This window comes from Diadema setosum, chromosome 2, assembly GCF_964275005.1.
Source record: "Diadema setosum chromosome 2, eeDiaSeto1, whole genome shotgun sequence".
Lineage (NCBI taxonomy): Eukaryota > Metazoa > Echinodermata > Echinoidea > Diadematoida > Diadematidae > Diadema > Diadema setosum.
In genome coordinates this window covers 6285375-6303376 of record NC_092686.1, presented here as the reverse complement: position 1 = coordinate 6303376, position 18002 = coordinate 6285375, and the positions used below count along the sequence as shown (strand labels likewise).

Below are 18002 nucleotides of genomic sequence, written 5' to 3'. Positions count from 1 at the left end.
GTGCTGTAGCTGTGTTCACACTGCCGGCATGCGTATGTGGCAGATAATTGGTTACCTGGTACATCAACACACACAGTACTATCCATGGCTTCTCTCTCCCCATCCCCACTCAACACTTTCTCCTTCTTTCCAAACAAAACTTGCCTGTCTGTAATAGCATGTTTATTGTATATAGAGCACTGGGGAGCAATAGATACAGCTATAGACATGAAATATAAATGTGAAATGCAGCATTATTAATAAATGTCTAGATTTTAGAAATAGCATACAGGAAATCAAGTGACCTACAGCCCCATCCCTCCCCCGTCCCCCCCCCCCCCCCCCCATCACGTGTCTAGTTAACTTTTCTACCAATTGATCATACTCAAGCAAGGCATATCTGCAGCCTCTTTCACTTTTCAATTTCAATATTAAAGTTGTGTATGTTTTTTAAATCTTTAACTGTTCTTGGGTATTTCATATTCGGAAAAGAAATTCAGCAGATAGGAGCCTCCTATTACAGGGCAGTACACTATATGCATGTACAGCTATAGTAGCTGTACTACAGAAATGTACCTTATTTTTTTATCACTGTCATTATCATCATTTTTATTGTACAGACTATTAGCAGTAGGTTGCCCTTGGAATGATTCCAAGTTTATCAATTAATGCTGCGCTTGGGTCAGGTTTGGTGCGCCTTGAACAGCTGTGGAAATATCCCTCTGCCCGCACACCAACAATCGCTGTGCATGTGCCAAATATCAAACAGGTTTGTTGATCTCCTACCCTCTGTGGTTATGAATGCAACATTCCTGTTTCACTTTCATGCAGCCTTTTTGCTGATTAGACTTGTCGTCTACATGGGGTTTGGCATTGATTTAGTGGTATGTCAAGTATTATGCCATGGCAATGATGTATCAGTGTCTCTCGATTCAAAGGGGCTGATGGCATTGAAAAAGAAGTCAGAAGAAGGAATACAGTGTCCAGGGAAACCTTGATATAACAAGCTGCTTCGTACCACTGAAATTTCCTTGTTATATCAGGGGAAAAAAATCGACCTAATGTCAAAGGCATGGGGCCTTGCAAAATTATGTTATATCAGATATCTCATGATATTGGGTGGGGGGAATATGAAAGGAAGGGATCTGCAAATTTACCTTGTTATATAAAGTGTCTCGCTATATCTAACCTCGTCATTACAAGGTTCTGCTGACCCTTCCCTCCTTCCCCCTTATTCATTAATTTTATTCTTTTCTGAGATTGGATTTTGCAAGTCAAGAGTTATTCTGTTCTTCATATGATTCAATGATCTTGTTACCCTGTGTGGTTTATTTCTTGTTCAGTTCAATTCCATCCAGGGGCCCAACTGTTCAGGGGTATGGGGTGGGGGGGGGGGGGGGGTAAAGAATCTTCACAAATTCTCTTCTAGAACCAGACGTCATGAGCTAAGTTTGTGCTGCAGCACTGTGAAGACTAACAAAGATAAACTGCCCTGGATGATTTCAGTGCAGTGAAATACATGAGTGAAGCATGCAAGTTGGTGCTCATCAGGCATGCAATAAGTGTATTACTGTAAACAGAGGCAAGAGTCGGCTGACTCACTCAACAACCTCCAACTGCCCTGTCGCTTTGCCGCACAGCCTTAAAACTTTATTCAGGGACTATTTTGTGACTGAACTTACTGAACTCTTGAGTGCCACTTTTTTGTAAAGTTCACATTTTAATCATGATACAATATACAATTGTATCTCTATGTTTATATTCATTTAGTGTGGCACGGTGATGATGATTATAGTTTTATTCCTCTAAAATTACCAGTCTGAGAGTGTAATTCACTTTTTCTTCTGCAAGTGACATGTACACATGGTACATATATTCATGAGGAGAATTGGGGAGGGGGAGTTGATTTCTGCTTTCATAATGCGATGTTCACAACACTTTTTTTGAGATCAGCGAGCATTGAGAATTAGAGAACAAACATGATGCTCTCCTTTTGGCTTTTGGGAAATAATACATATATTATTATAGCATCCATGAGTTACTGGTAGGGTAAAAACTATTCAAATAAAAAAATTTAAAAAAAAAACTAAAACTTGCACTGTGTATATATATGTACGGTATATGTATTTAATGTACATGAGAATGTTTCCACAGTTGCAATGAAGGTAAACCCTGGATGATGTCCTTCACATTGTCTTAAAAGCCATATTCCAGTCTGATGTGATGGATTGTGTCACTTAATCCGTGTGAAATACATGCCCTCGCAAAATATTTCTATTGTGACTCACGCAGACCTCGCCAAAGTCCACACAGGCCGCAACATCATATGTTGAAATTACAAGGACTTTGCACAGTGAAGAACAAATCATTGTGGATTAAAAACCGGAAGTGGTGAAGAATGCTGTCCAAGCATTTGCGTGAAAGAAAGACAGATATGAAACGTGCAGCTGTGGTTTGGGCAAAATTTTAGCTTCAATCCAAAGAGTTTGATTTCCATCAACAGACAAACAAAATACTACTTCAAACTTTGTGCACAGAAGGGTAGTTGACAGCTCATTCCAGACACTTTGTCCCTTTAATTCTAATGAGAAATGTGCAATTCAATCAACTGTAGAGACTGGGCTATCATTTTCATAGTTTGCCTGAGCTAGTCGTACCATCAGCTATTACTGAGTTACATGTGTGTATGAATAAGGGTGAAATTATCCAGCTATGATACCTTGATTGCTGTGTGGTGCTGTGAGTAATATTAGCGTACATTGTATCTGTTCCAACAAGCTTCATGAATGCAAGAAGTTCCCACCCAGATGCAAACTCTCTAAAATGAAAGCTACTTCACCATGAAAGTCTACTTACTTTACTTACTGCCAAGTGGTGAAAATACACTTCATTGTTTAAGTTTAAAAGTCAGTGAAATTCATGTTCAAAGGAGTAGTCATTAGCCCTGCCTGAGATGTGCTCGCACATTCTAATTCATCATACATTAGAAATTGATTTGCCATCACTTGGAATTTACTTCCAATACGTTGAAAGGGTCTACCAAAAAACTTACCTAACTGACGTGATTTGCCAGGATGACGAGTTATTTTGGAGTGTTATGAGATCAAAAGTGTAGAATAATTTTAATCATATGCGCACAACTTCTATTCCAGAAGAGTCATCTGTTAAAGCCGCATTCAGCATTGTGGGAAGGTAGAACATGACATGATGACCGATCGTGCCCTTTGCTAATATTTTGTGTTTTCATTGTTACCCAACTGAAATTGTGTTATTACAGCATTATTTCACATGTTTCTTATGCATACACAAACATTTTAGAGCAATAATCGACTGTTCATTCAGCACCAGCTCCCATACAAGAACTGCATGTATGTTTTGGCTGTAAAAGGATTGCTTCTTCATTCTCATTTTTTTGTCTTTCACAGCTGGCTGAATTACTTGAAGCTGCAGCAAATCCAGCCACGTCACAGACCGTCAATGGAAACCCCTCTTTGCCACCACCCAGTATTCCTGTCACAGCGGAGTGAGTGCCGGTCTCAAAGGGAACCGTTCACAAGCTGTATCTAGATCTGCCATCTTAACCATATCGAGAGTTTCCTACACAGTTAGCAAAGTGCCTGTCGGCCTGTGGTTATTTTCTCCACTTTTTTCCTTTTTTTTTTCTTTTTCTTTTTTTTTTGAGCAATCACTGATCACTTATACCAATATCCTTTGGCTTGTTTAGTACTGGCCCAGGGGTGCATGTATAAGTGAGAGAAGGAAATTGAAATTTCATATCTTCTACAGCTTTTGCAAGAGAAATGCAAAAGGAAATGATGGGATGTGTGAATGATTTTTTTTTTTTACCCTGGCAAGCACTTTTTTTTTGGTTAATGACTAATTTGATGACAAAAATAGCAAGGTGAATGATGACCTTTTACCGATGGTTCAGAATCCAATCAGCCATTGATGTCTGTAACAGCTGTTAGAATAGGCTGTCATGCTGCTGGGTGTAAACTCCATAACCCTGCAAAATAATGATAATAATAATTAGGTCTTATTTACCTATGGTAGCCTCTTCAGTGTTACCACTGCTCTACCAGAGGGCCCTGCCATTATTATTGCCCTAGCATTACCAGCTACCCATTTATACACCTGGGGCGAGAGGGATATGGTGGGTAAAAGCATTCTTGTCCAAGGACGTAAGCACTGGGCGGGATTCAAACTCGTCCTCTGATGGGGAGGTAATCTTATTTACCCAGGGTAGCCTCTTCAGTGTTACCACTGATCTACCAGAGGGCCCTGCCATTATTATTACCCTAGCGTTGCCAGGTGCCCATTTATACACCTGGGTCGAGAGGGACATGGTGGGTAAAAGCATCTTGTCCAAGGACGTAAGCACTGGGCGGGATTCGAACTCGGGTCCTCCGATCGGGAGTCGGGAGTCTTATCCACTATGCCACAGCGCCCCGCGAAACTGACCATCATAATAAAGATACAGTGTTGCTTGAGTTGTACTGCTTCATTAGATGTGCAAAATGATTTTTAGGATAGCTTTTTATCTGCCCATACATTTTTTTTTTTTTTTTGAGGGGGGGGGGGGGAGGGAATAGGACACTATGAAAGGGTGTGTGTACACGAGCTTAGGTATTTTATAGCAGTTGGTGTTAGAGTTGTTAAGTTCACAAAAGATTTAGTGATGCCTCGTCATACATGTTTACGAAATACGTTTTGAAACCATTCATATTATAGACCTTGATTGCATGTTAGATATTTTAGAAATCAATGATTAACAAGTCGAGCAGGATTGGTACAGGTCACAGTCTAAATAAAATGAAAGGAATACTAGATATTAGTACGTGCATTCTGCAGCATTTGACGGCTAATTTTATTTCACATCTGTAGTTATGAATTCAGACGGCTATAGGTATCATGTTTATGTTATTGTGAGAGCAGTATCATAAATAAGATCAACATTATCAAGTGTGCTTATGAACCTGTTTTGATCTGTCACTAAATTTCAATTCACCTACTTCAATATACAAAGATTTGTCCACATTTGAGGAATTTAGAATAGATCAATCCTGAACGCTTTCAATAATAAAGATTAGGCCAAAACGTCATTTTGATAGTAAATACACATCTTTCTATGTAGATATGAGATGCTTATCCTTTTTGGTGTCCATTCATTGAACAGTGGTGACAACCAGATGCAACAGGGGGATTCAACTACAACCACAGCTGCCACTTCTAGCACCCCCATCACCACCACAACTACTACTACCACCAACAATCCTCCAACCAGCAACAGCATTACTAACCACCACTTACCACCTCCAACACCGCCACCTCCGGCTCAAGAAGTCTCTGTTCCATCACCACCAGTAACATCAGCAACAGTTCCGGCAACCACAACGGCAACCAACCACCAGTCTTACCACGTACTAGACGACCTTGAACTCTTCCTGTATGGGCTGAATCTTGGAGCTCTGGTTCCTGCCTTCAGGTCGCATGAGGTCACTTTTGCCCAGCTGTTGGAAATGACAGAAGAAGATGTAGAGAAAGTAGGTGTAAACTTTGAGTGTTTCTTTTTTCTTTTCTCTATTCCTAGTGTGTCATCTTACCCTTCTCCTCTCTTCCCATATGCTCCTTTAAAGTAGGTCGCATACATCATCTATTTTGTGGGCATAATATTTCACAAACAGAGATGTGTAAGACAGTATATCATGAGTGGTAAACTTCAAGATCAGGAAACACATGCCATGGTCACACTGGTAACACTTCAAGAAGTTTAACTTCAAGAACAATTTGAGAAGTTTGTTAGTCTGTGCACATTGGCAGCCAGACTTCTTAATCGAGAAGTTTCACTTCTCGATTAAGTTTTCGAAGTTTTGGTCAGTGGTGCGCATGTACAACAAAACAGATAGCAGCCACATAAAAACTGACTGGCAAATGCAGTGAATACTTGAATCTGAAAATTTACCAAGTTTCAGCAAGCATGCATTCAGACTGCACAAATTTGAAAAGATTTGCAGGGGTTTTAGAATTTTTATAGGGTAAGAGTTTGGGTTAGGATTAGGTTCAGAATAAGGATTAGGGGTAGGGTCAGGAGAAGGGTCCAGGGTAATTGTCCCCGCCGAACGAGTTCGAGCAGGGGACTATGAAACGGGCTCCGTACGTGTGTGTGTCCGTGTGTCCGTCCGTCCGTCCGTGCGTCCGTCCGTGTGTCCGTCCGTGCGTCCGTGTGTGCGTCCGTGTGTGATCAAAATCTTCAATTTGCTACTTCTCTGTCATTTATGAGCCAATTTTGATTCTGTTTGCTTTATATGATAGCACTACATGGGAGCTTTAAAACTTCTACACAGAATTTCAGTCGTGACCTTTGACCTTGACCTTTGACCTATATTGTACATTTTGCTACAAAATGCTACTCCTTCGCCATTTCTAACCCGATTTTGATTCCGTTTGCTTTATATGATGGCACTAGGTGAGGGCTTCAAAACTTCTACACAGAATTTTGACCTTTGACTTCTTTGACCTTTGACCTTGATTTTTGACCTATATTGTACATTTTGCTACAAAATGCTACTCCTTCGCCATTTCTAACCCGATTTCGATTCAGTTTGCTTTATGTGATGGCACTAGGTGAGGGCTTCAAAACTTCTACACAGAATTTTGACCTTTGCCTTCTTTGACCTTTGACCTTGATTTTTGACCTATATTGTACATTTTGCTACAACATGCTACTCCTTCGCCATTTCTAACCCGATTTCGATTCCGTTTGCTTTATGTGATGGCACTAGGTGAGGGCTTCAAAACTCCTACACAGAATTTTGACCTTTGCCTTCTTTGACCTTTGACCTTGATTTTTGACCTATATTGTACAATTTGCTACAAAATGCTACTCCTTCGCCATTTCTAACCCGATTTCGATTCCGTTTCTTTATGTGATGGCACTAGGTGAGGGCTTCAAAACTTCTACACAGAATTTTGACCTTTGCCTTCTTTGACATTTGACCTTGATTTTTGACCTGTATTGTACATTGGCTACAAAATGCTACTCCTTCGCCGTTTCTAACCCGATTTTGATTCCGTTTGCTTTATGTGATGGCACTAGGTGAGGGCTTCAAAACTTTACACAGAATTTTGACCTTTGCCTTCTTTGACCTTTGACCTTGATTTTTGACCTGTATTGTACATTGGCTATAAAATGCTACTCCTTCGCCATTTCTAACCCGATTTTGATTCCGTTTGCTTTATGTGATGGCACTAGGTGAGGGCTTCAAAACTTTTACACAGAATTTTGACCTTTGACTTCTTTGACCTTTGACCTTGATTTTTTACCTATATTGCACATTTTGCTACAAAATGCTACTTCCGGCGGGGACATATATTACGCACCGCGTAATTTCTACTTTTCCTTGTTGCCCAGGGGGTAATTGCCCTAGACCCGGAACAAGTGCAGTGAATAGCGTACTAGAGTTTGATGGCATAGCCTTTCATCACCATGGAAACTGGTTCAAAACAATGTCACCTGGCCTGAATATCTGTGGACACCATTGTTGATGACCATGCTCACACCTGGTTCCAACCCAAGCTATAACAAAAGACTGTGACATCATCACTTTGTGCTCCATAGAATCTCACTCATTCGATCCCTTTTCCAGGTGTTAAGTTGGCTGTAAACAAGTGTGAAATATACAAGCTGCTGAACTCAGGCAGGAAAAAATGTAGACTTTGGGAAATTGACAAGCTGCTGAAGGCCAGGTGCTAATACAAAGACTAAAAGAATCTTAGAACAAACAAGTGAAATCTACAAGTTGCCAGCTGGAGAAAAGAATGAATGCAAAGACTTTGAACTTCCAATGAGTTCACTGACACTAGTGTTGGGTTCACACAGAGCTGCCCGCCAGTAAAGTTTGTGTGTCCCTTTTGCAACATTGAAAATTAGATTCCCTTCATAAGCTGGTACATTGTAGAGATGGGTAATTCATTTCCAGTGAATTTATGCAGACCCCAAAATAGATCCAACCATTATTCTCGGTACAACAGGCGAACATATTCCAGAGAGACATGGGGTTAGTTTTTTCATTTCTTTTTTTTTTTTTTTTTTTAACTCAGAGGTGTATTACTGTAAGATTTCGTACATAATGTTGGGACACATTATTCTTCAACCGTACAAAATTTTGTGACATTTACAAAAGGGATGTACAACCTTTTCAAAGGGAAATGAAACCCATGAATATACACGCATGTGGACTGAGTGAATGCAGCAATACTATACTAGAACACAGCAAGGGTATGTACAGTTCTGGTCGACGTGAGGATTTAGCTTTTAACGTTTTGCGAGATATTCAGAAACCGCTCTATGAGATGTCAAAGAGCATGCAGTTCTAAGGGGTATTAAAAGTTTATTCGATGAAAATCGGTTTTGAAATGGCTGAGATATCCAAAAACAAGGTGAAACAAAGAGATCCTAATAAAGTTGTGGCATGTCGCCTTTTATTATTAGCACTTTTTGGGATATCTCAGCCATTTGAAAAACAATTTTCATCAAATAAACGTTGAATCCTTCGTAAAATTACATGCTCTTTCATATTTCATAAGAGACTTTTCATTATCTCACTTAGGAATGTTCAAAACATGAATCCCCACCTCAACCAGTACTGTACAGTCCCTTTAAGGAAAATTGGACAATCCATTCAAAGCTGATGAATCTGTAAAGTTTTGGTGCAGCTATGTCTGCATGTGAAGATGACAACACTTTGTGACGACATGTATGGTCAAGTCAAGTCAAGTGCTCTCTTATGCCAGAAAAGCGCTGTAATCTTCTCACCTAGCGATGGCTGCACCAAAACTTTAGAAATTCATAACTTTTGGGTGGATTCTCTGATTTTCCTCAAAGTTCACTGATTGGTTCTACTATATTGCTGGATTACATCAATTCACATCTATAGGCCTATTTTGGTTTTATTGCCAGTCAAAACATGTCATAATTTTTTAATGAAGGTTCATATCATTTCAAGCTGAGAATGTCCCTATACAGAATTTGAACTTGATCTAGTCCAGCTGATTCTAGTCCAACTTAACCCTAATCAGGCCGGGCTTTTTTGGCTATCCTAAAACCGGAGGGGGGCGGATTCCGCCCCCCCCCCCCCCCCCCCCCGAGATCTTGGCCATCGATGAAATTTGGCATGCGTGACACCCACGACATAATCTACAAGATTATGTCATAAGATGTTTTGAAACAATCAATTTCTAATTCTAATTAATAAATTATGCAAATTAAGCTCAAGATCATATTTTAGCCTAATTAAAAGCATTGAGAGTCTGCTTTTTTGGCTGTAAATCTGTTTGAGCATATTCAACAATTGTTCATCACAAAAACTTCCAAAACTCATTTCAATTCTCATGTATTTCATTGTTTTCAGAATTTCTTATGTATTTTGTTGTTTTCAACTTTTGTTTTTTCTTTTTTTTTTATTGTAAATTGTCACTAACCACTTTTCTACCATAATTAGTATAAAATTAATCAATGAAAGTGATTAATTGTAATAATAATCGGGTTTTTATGACTTCCATGACAGAGCACTGTTTTCTATAGGAAATGTACACAAAATCACAAAATTGTGCCCGTTTTGGGGTGACATGCCGTTACAAGAATAAGCGTGGCTTCGAAAAAGTATGCGCGGGTGTTGCAAATTTGGTCTCTAAAGTTGCGCGAGACTTGAATGAAGAAAGTCAAGAAGCCTCGCGACGAGGCCTTCTCGCGTTACAGAATTATAGCGCGAAACGTCGAGGGGGGGCGGATTCCCCCCGCCCTGTTAGGGTTAATCGATACCAGCATTCAGGAAATTTTTTGTTGGTTTTATTGTGCAAGATCACATTCTTCTAAACTAACTAGATGTCCTTCTCCATGTATCTCTTGATTCCATTTCTCTCCATCAGCCTTTGTCACACTGGCAAAAGTTTGTTCGTCTGTCCACGCTGGCAGCCAAACTTCTTGATCTTTAACCCTATTCTAACTGGGCTATTTGAGACCAAGTTTTTACTGAGGGGGGGTCAATTTGACCCCCCCTTCAGATCTCGGCCGCCGATCGCACAATCGCCGCGAAATTTTGCCTGAAGATAGAGCTGGATGTCAACTACAAGATCCCATCGTCATACAATAGAAAAATATTGCCTTTCTATTTTTAATAAATTAATTATGCAAATTTGTGCATGAAATCATATTTTCACCTATAACTCCATTAGAAAGACTGGAGGATTGCTAAATTTTTGTGTCAGAATTCCTCAAGACACATCAAACAATTTTTGTGTAAAAAAATAGCTCAATTGAAATTAATTTCTTTTGTTTTTTTATTGTTTTGTTAATTTCTTATGTATTTTATTGTTTTTTCAACCTTTTGTTTTCTATTGTTTTTTTGCCAAAACTTGTTGCAGGCACTTTTTCAGGCTTATCTACACTAGAATTGATTAATTTCAATGGTTAAAAGTTGAAATAATCTAATTTATATCAATTTAACCAAAAAACACAATTTGCATTGGATTTGCACACGATATCATGAATTTGAGCTGTTTTTTGGTTGACATGCATATGCAAAACATGATGTAACTTCAAAATGGTGTACCCGGACGTCACAAATTTGGTCTCAAAATATGCGGGAGACTTCAATGAAAAAAGTCGTGAAACGACGCGGCAAAACCTTTGCGCGCTGCGAAATCGTGGCGCGAAACGTCGAGGGGGGGGTCAATTTGACCCCCCCCCCCCAGTTAGAATAGGGTTAAGTTCTTGAAGTTTGGGTCACTGGTGCGTTTGCGCAATAAAGGAGAAAGAGCACGCTGTCCGACAGCTAGTGATTGTGACATAACAATGCACACATCATACATCACAGTAATCACATGCTTCAGACACACTGCCAGCAAACAGATGGTGGACTGGTCACGTGATACAATGTGCAAAGTTTTAGTGGCTAGTGTTCACACTACCAAAGATCAAGAACATTGGCATGGGTCTGGGAAATATCCCTAGTTTGAGTGGGAAGTTTTTCCAAGAAGTTTGCAGTCACAGTGGCAAAACATCGCATTGCTAGTGTGACCACTGCTACTGTCTCTATCTAATACTGTCTTTTTTACCTCTTTACCCATCGCTTATTTCTTCCAAGGTCTCTAGGCCCATTCTAAACCCTTGCACGTACTGTCTGTATTTTCTCCATTGTTGTTTGTGTGTTTGTTTCTTTTTTGCCTCTCTTCCTGTTGAAATATTCTTGAGAAGACACAACTGACGAGAGCCATTCAAAAGACATTTACTGTCACATGATGGCTTATGAAGGCACCCTTGGTGCAGCACCTTTCCCACATCTTGTGTGACCTTGTCTCTGTTTGTGTAGTTTGATTGATCCGCCATGGCGCTGTCTCAGTCTTGGTCACAAGACTGAAGCTGTGAGGCCCACATGAAAATGCCGTATTGTCAGACTGAATGACTCATTCTTTTGTATTGTTCTTTGGATAACTTTTCACTCAGTAGTCACAGAGTCTATGTATGTTGGTTTGCTTTTGTTTTTTATTCCTCCTGTCAAATGTTCTTCTTATTCCTGTTCCAGCTTTATCTTTTCTTGTCTAGAGTTTCATTAGTCCATAATGGAGTAAAAAATTAGATGTTTTTATTTGTGTGTTTGTGTAAATTTCTGCCATATCAGAACTAGATAGCCTACTATTGCAGCAAAGACTGCTTTTCATTCATCAAGTGTATTCACATGAAATTATGATGTTAAAGATATGATAAGGCTCTCCAAAGAGGACAATGGATAGTGGTGCAAGAGCAGTGTATTGGCATGACAACTTTGCCTAATTTCAATATTTTTTTTTTAATGGTTATTCAGTTTCCTTGCCAGCGATATACAGGTTCTTTTAGTTTCACTTAGTTTCATTTTCATTAAAATGTTAAAAATCAAACCACAAGGGTGCTATTCTACCCAATTTTTGAACGGATAGTCGGTGCTTATAAATCCACCCACTTTTGATTAAATGAGCTTTTTATTTCATGAAAATTGATTGTTTGTTTGTATTTATGTTCAAATCTTCAAATGCAATAGCATTCTTCTGGTTCTCAGCTGATTCAATGTTTTTCCTCCTTGCTCAGGTTGGTGTGAGCCAGGTAGGGCAGAGGAAGAAGATTGTGGATTCCATCCATGCCATTCACAAGAAGAAGTGGGAACGAGGTAGCGTGAGAAGTCCGTCAACAAAGGTGCTCCGGTGAGCTTCTTTCTTTTGCTACCAGCTGAGCATCCTTTCTGGGTGGTATCCGCATGCCCACCAGGTTGAATCGAATTTGAATTGAATTGATTTGACTTGATTTTACACAGTCTTTAGGGGAGTAATAAATACTTATTAGCAAGTAACCACAGGAACAATGGTTTTAAGTCCTCTCCAGATGACCGTGAAATGGCAAAACTACGTATCTCAGTAAATCAACTTTGAAGTTTTGCCAACATTTTTGTTTTTGTTTAATATTTTATATTTTACCCTAGAAGGACCAAAAGTATCAGTAACATATTGAATGCAAGTTTATTTCACTAGACCCCCTTATTTTTGGAACAATTTGCATGAATCAAAACATATTACATTGTTACCGCATGAACATAACCAAGCTGTTGCTATGGCAAAACAATATAAGTCTCGACTAATGTCACGCGTACATGTCCCATAATATAATTCTGCACACAGTACTGCGGGCTGCACGCTGTCTGGTAGCCTATTACTACGTAAACATGTGGATGGTAAAACAACGTATCGCATGTACATACATGGTTTTGCCAAGTTCATAACCAACAAGGTTGAGAAGGGGCAAGTGTATTGCCAGTTACATTATTTTGCCAATAGAGCTCTAACGTTTCTCACTTGGAGTAGACGTCATATGTCAATAACGGGATGCATTCTGATTTCAAGATTTGTTTCAGAGTTATTAAGTGAGTTACAAAATTGTAAATTACACTCAAACAGATTGAAAAATCTGACAAAGTCAATTTTCCAAAATGTTTGACGTACATACGTTGTTTTGCCCTCTCACGGTCGCAGAGGGCTAGGCAGTGGGGATAAAGTACCTTGCCTGATGTGTACAACAGCTGCAAACAAACAAGGAACTGAAACCCGGGACACCGCAAATGATCATCCATGGGCTCAGCCACTGAGCTATAACAGCTGTTGTCCAGATTCTGATGCTTTTTGTTGTTGTTTAATATCTCGGCTTGTGTATCATGCAGACTTCCCAACCATTCTGAGTTTGGAGGAAAGCATCTTTAAATAATTTTGACCATTCCCAGCTGTTGTTTCAGTAACAGTTTCCTATTTTTCATGATGATGATGCTACACACTCCTATGGGATCTGCTCTTTCTTCCATACTTTTGAGCCAAATCATTTTACAGTTGGGAAGTCTGATCATGACCTTTGTGATTAAGTTACAGCTGGTGCCAAGCATGTCTGTGTGTGCATTATTGCTAGACCAGACAGTAATGATATCTCCTCCAATCAACAGGGTTACGTCATGGACAATTTGCAGGGACGACATAGCCAGTCTGTCATTGTGGTTGACCTAATTCACTTTAACCTAGAGCACTATGTTACATTGTATTTCATGCAGGAAGTTGGTACAGAACTGCCATTCTAATAGCGGTTCATTCAAATGAGTGATTGGATTAATTCACATACACTGTACCTGGAGCACAATGTTATTTATTTTATGCAGGAAGCTGGCACAGAACCGCCATATATCAGGCCCATTCATTTGAGTGGTTTTGGCTAATTCACCTTACCTAGTGCATGATGATATTTCATGCAGGAAGCTGGTACAGAATGGCCATAATAGCAAGCGCTTTCATTTGAGGGCACGAAGCCTCCACAGTTTGTTAGGCCAACTAGAGAGGGAGCTCTTTCATGAGATGCAACATTGTTGGAGGTTAAAGGATATGATCTTTGATTCAAGGGAGATGATTACCTGTTCTGTTTACTCATAAGAACAATAGTGAGGGGTGGGGTCACCCTTTTGGAGTAGATACTGTATTTGCCATAGCAAAGATGGACCATTTTGGCTGAAAACAAACAAACAAACAAACAAGTTAACAAAATAGAAAATAACAAAAGAAAATCACATGCAGTACAATGTAAGGGAACCAATGAAATGCAACACATAACATTTGCATGTTTTATAGTGTAACCCGTTTAAAAATAAGGAACAAGAAAGTTGGCATATTAACCTGCGTAGTGAAATAATGCAGCAATGTGAATGAAAATGTGATAAATTCATGATGCAGAAGGGGTGAAATGTTTGTCCATTTTAATTCTTTCCCCATGGCTACAGTTTAAAAGAAACCCACGCCATACTCGACAACGTCAGTAAACACATCGCCTACATCGCCAGCAGCATCGTTTACATCGACAACAACCTCGCAGTCCACAACACCCTGACGAATCACGAGCAGGAACCGGGGACCCTGAAGGCCGTGTCGGAGGTCAGCACGGAGCTTCTCGTCAACACGCGGCGACTCCACGATCAGCTCAGGCAACTCAAAGCAAATGTTAATAAGGTGAGAATCTGGGCTGTTTAATGCCAATAACTTTCTCAAGAGCTGGAGGCCGTGTGTACTAAATTTAAAATGTTGACTTGCACTCATCTAAAAATTTAGCTGTCATACTTTTGTATGAGTGAGAACCATAATTTGTATACACAAGATATGATATACTGACAGACAAAATGGGAAGAGGGGGTAGTAAAACTGACATGGTCTGTTTTATGTTATGCAAACTTTTGGTATCATCATTAACATTTTTGTTGCAACTGATTGACAAATTGCCCCACATCGACGTAAATAAGCACTGAATTGATCAGTGTTTAGTAGTAGCCATGATAAAAAATCATGGGCGTACATACTCGAGCAGGATTCGAACCTACGACCTCCTGATCACCGGACAGGCGTCATCTCCACTAGACCACCGAGCTTTCAGCCGACAGCAAGTGTTGGTTCTAATCCTTACAGCATGCAGCGGGTACTGCTTTGTTATTCAAATTCATGAAATTCTTCCGTCGAGATGTTTTCATTGCAACTGATTGACAAATTGCCCCACATCGATGTCAATTACGTCGATGTGGGGCAATTTGTCAATCAGTTGCAATGAAAACATCTCGATGGAAGAATTTCATGAATTTGAATAACATTTTTGTTGCTGTCTTTCACTTTATTGATCTTTGGCTTGCATCTGCTGCATTAAGCCAAATATCTTTGCTGTTGGAGAACATTCTATTCAAACCATAAAACCATAGGTGAAGTTGTACATTTGTTACAGACATGTATTCATGAATTTAATTTGATGTGATTTTGATCTTCATACTATGAAATCACAGGTGAAAATAAATCATCCATAGTTAACATCAGTCACTTTCATGATTTGATATGATAGTGACCATGTGACCGTGTATTCAGCAACGCTGCACACTGTCACTGGTTCGACTGTCCAAGACCCATAAAAATCACTGTTGGACCAGTAACTTTTTCAGGAATAAACCAGTAAAAGATGGAAAAACTGTGGACCTACTGGTCAGACAGACAGGTCGGACCAGTAGAAAGAATGGGTTAGTGTGCAGCCCTACATTCTGGTAGATTATTTGATTTTGATTTTGTTTTGATCTTGCAAGTATACTGTCACAGGTGAAGTGTTCAGCTACTGCTGTTTTATACAGAATTTGACCACCTGGTATTAAATCTTCATGTGTCGCCATGGCGAAGTCACTCCCAAAGTCTTTGAGATTTTGGCAAATGTTGCTACGATTCACATGCAGTCAGATCTTTGCGAACATTGTTTATGTGGATAGCCTATTTTCAATGCATTGCTCTTACAAAACTAAAGCTATCTTTTGTTCACACTCCAGGGGCCCGTTGCATAAAAGTTACAATTATGGTAACTTTGCCATCCAGTGTTAACTACCATGGTAACAATACTCAACAGCCAATCAAAATCAAGAATTCCATGGAAGTTACCACTGGATGGCAAAGTTACCGTAATTGTAACTTTTATGCAACGGGCCCCAGCACTATTGGTACGTGATTGATTTGCACGTGGGATTGAGTAATTACAAAGAAGGGGCACATGATTATGACTGAGTCAGGCATGGGATCTCAACACAAGACGAGTCCAGCGACCCATAAAATTGTTCAAGGATGAGATAGAGAGTCATCTACAAGACTAGAGGGATGGCTACAATCTAATCACAAGCTTTTCTGCCACCTCTAGAAGAATTTTCTTGCCTTAAAACTTTGTTTATTACACTTACAGTGAGTATTACCCTTAATTCTCTCTTTCTTCACTCTACCTAAATCCTCCATCCCCCCCCCAAAAAAAAAAAAAAAATATATATATATATATATATACATACATTTGTGATAATGATCTCATTCTGAAATTTCTAGGCGGCAAACTCAACAGAGATTGTTCCTGCGGACTTGATAAGGGACCCCGACATGGCTGGCACATCCAAACTGAAGAAGGCTCTCTTGGCCATCACAGCAGTGGGAGTGATTGCTCTGATCTGCTACAAGAAATCAACCTCAATCAGGACAAGCTAGAGCAGGATTCGCCCCGGAGTGATGGCGAGATCGACATGATTGCAAAAATACGTCTTCGTCGTGCCACTCCTGTGTTGAGCAAGTCGTATTTTCTTCTGCACTCTGAATGAAAAGAAAAAGTGAAAGTTACGGAAAAGAGGAGGGTTTGAAAGACAACAAGAAGACAGAGTAATGAGTGTGATGATTTGTTGGATCAGTGCCCATAGGAAGGGGAGGGAGAGACTGCGTCAGGCACTTGAAATTTGTTTGTGTGGTTGCACAAATGTCGCCAACCAATTTATCTAGGGAAGCGCAAGTGGCAATCATGCAGAAAAACCCCAAAAGAAACTACCAAAACAAACAAGTATGAGTCAGAGTGAAAGAATGCTACATTCTGGTTGTTGTCAGATTGGCAAATGATTAATACCCAGAATGAAGTCACTAATTGCTGCGTCAGTCACCTGAATTTTCTCTATACAGATTTACAACATTGCCATCGCAATGAAATTAAAAAAACACAATACCCAAGAAATTTGCCATAAAAAAAGCCGAACATGTAAACACAAGTCGAGTACATGGAGGTCAGGATATTTCTGTCAAAGTCCATATGTGGATACAGCCTTGTAAAAGAACCATTTGAATTTAGACAAGTGGTTATCCTTTTCAACGTGGAGATCAAATTTCTCAGTCTAGTGTTAACCCGTTGAGGACTAGTCCTGAGTAAACTTGGGCAGGTATCTATGGGAAATGCATGTTGTAGCAAAATTAGCTCATACTCGATTGGTTATAAATGCATTTTTTTTTTTCAATGAAAACAGAGAGATTTTCATATATAATTACAGCACGATGCAATGATATCTGTTACGGGCCTTAATATACTGTGAAGTGCATCCATTGCAGAGGTCTATGATACCACACAATATACTGTAAAAAGATCCAGTTGAAAGGTTTGTGACACCACACAGTATTCAATAAAGCTGTGGTCAAATAGCCTGTAAGGTACAGGTACGTTTAGTGTGAACAACATACTGATGTGTTTTATAGATTCAATGCGATGAATACTGAATTTGTCACACATGACAAATTGGGATAGATTTATTCATTATTTAGAATATGATTTCCAAATGGCAGTCTGAAATTCCTTTGCACCTGCTTTTAAATGATATGACTCTATTATTCCAGTCAGTAGTCCATATATTATTATATGAAGGAGAAAGAAAAAAAAGAGTGTGTGAACTTGCTCATTCCTTATCAGAATATACCAAACAGAACTACTCCTGTGATAAAAAGTGCTGCTTTCACAAAGTGAAACATAAGAATGACAGAATCTTCAGAACCATTTACACGACAGAGCAAGTAAACAGTTGCATCTGTTGTATCACAAGTGTAGGACCTCTGCAGCATAGCAACCGATGCTTCTGATTCTGGGAGACAAGATCCTCAGTTTG

At 39.5% G+C, this 18002-nt stretch overlaps 1 protein-coding gene across 1 annotated transcript in view; it reads left to right on the top strand.

Moving 5' to 3' along the window:
- LOC140237973 (ankyrin repeat, SAM and basic leucine zipper domain-containing protein 1-like) overlaps nucleotides 1-17063 on the top strand; it is an 81388-nt gene extending 64325 nt beyond the window's left edge. The window contains exons 7-11 of the mRNA XM_072317906.1: nucleotides 3405-3502; nucleotides 5156-5522; nucleotides 12101-12213; nucleotides 14316-14541; nucleotides 16420-17063. Coding sequence (XP_072174007.1) covers nucleotides 3405-3502; nucleotides 5156-5522; nucleotides 12101-12213; nucleotides 14316-14541; nucleotides 16420-16575 — 960 coding nt within the window. The 3' untranslated portion in view covers nucleotides 16576-17063. The remainder of the gene's footprint in view (nucleotides 1-3404; nucleotides 3503-5155; nucleotides 5523-12100; nucleotides 12214-14315; nucleotides 14542-16419) is intronic.
- Nucleotides 17064-18002: the final 939 nt, after the last annotated feature.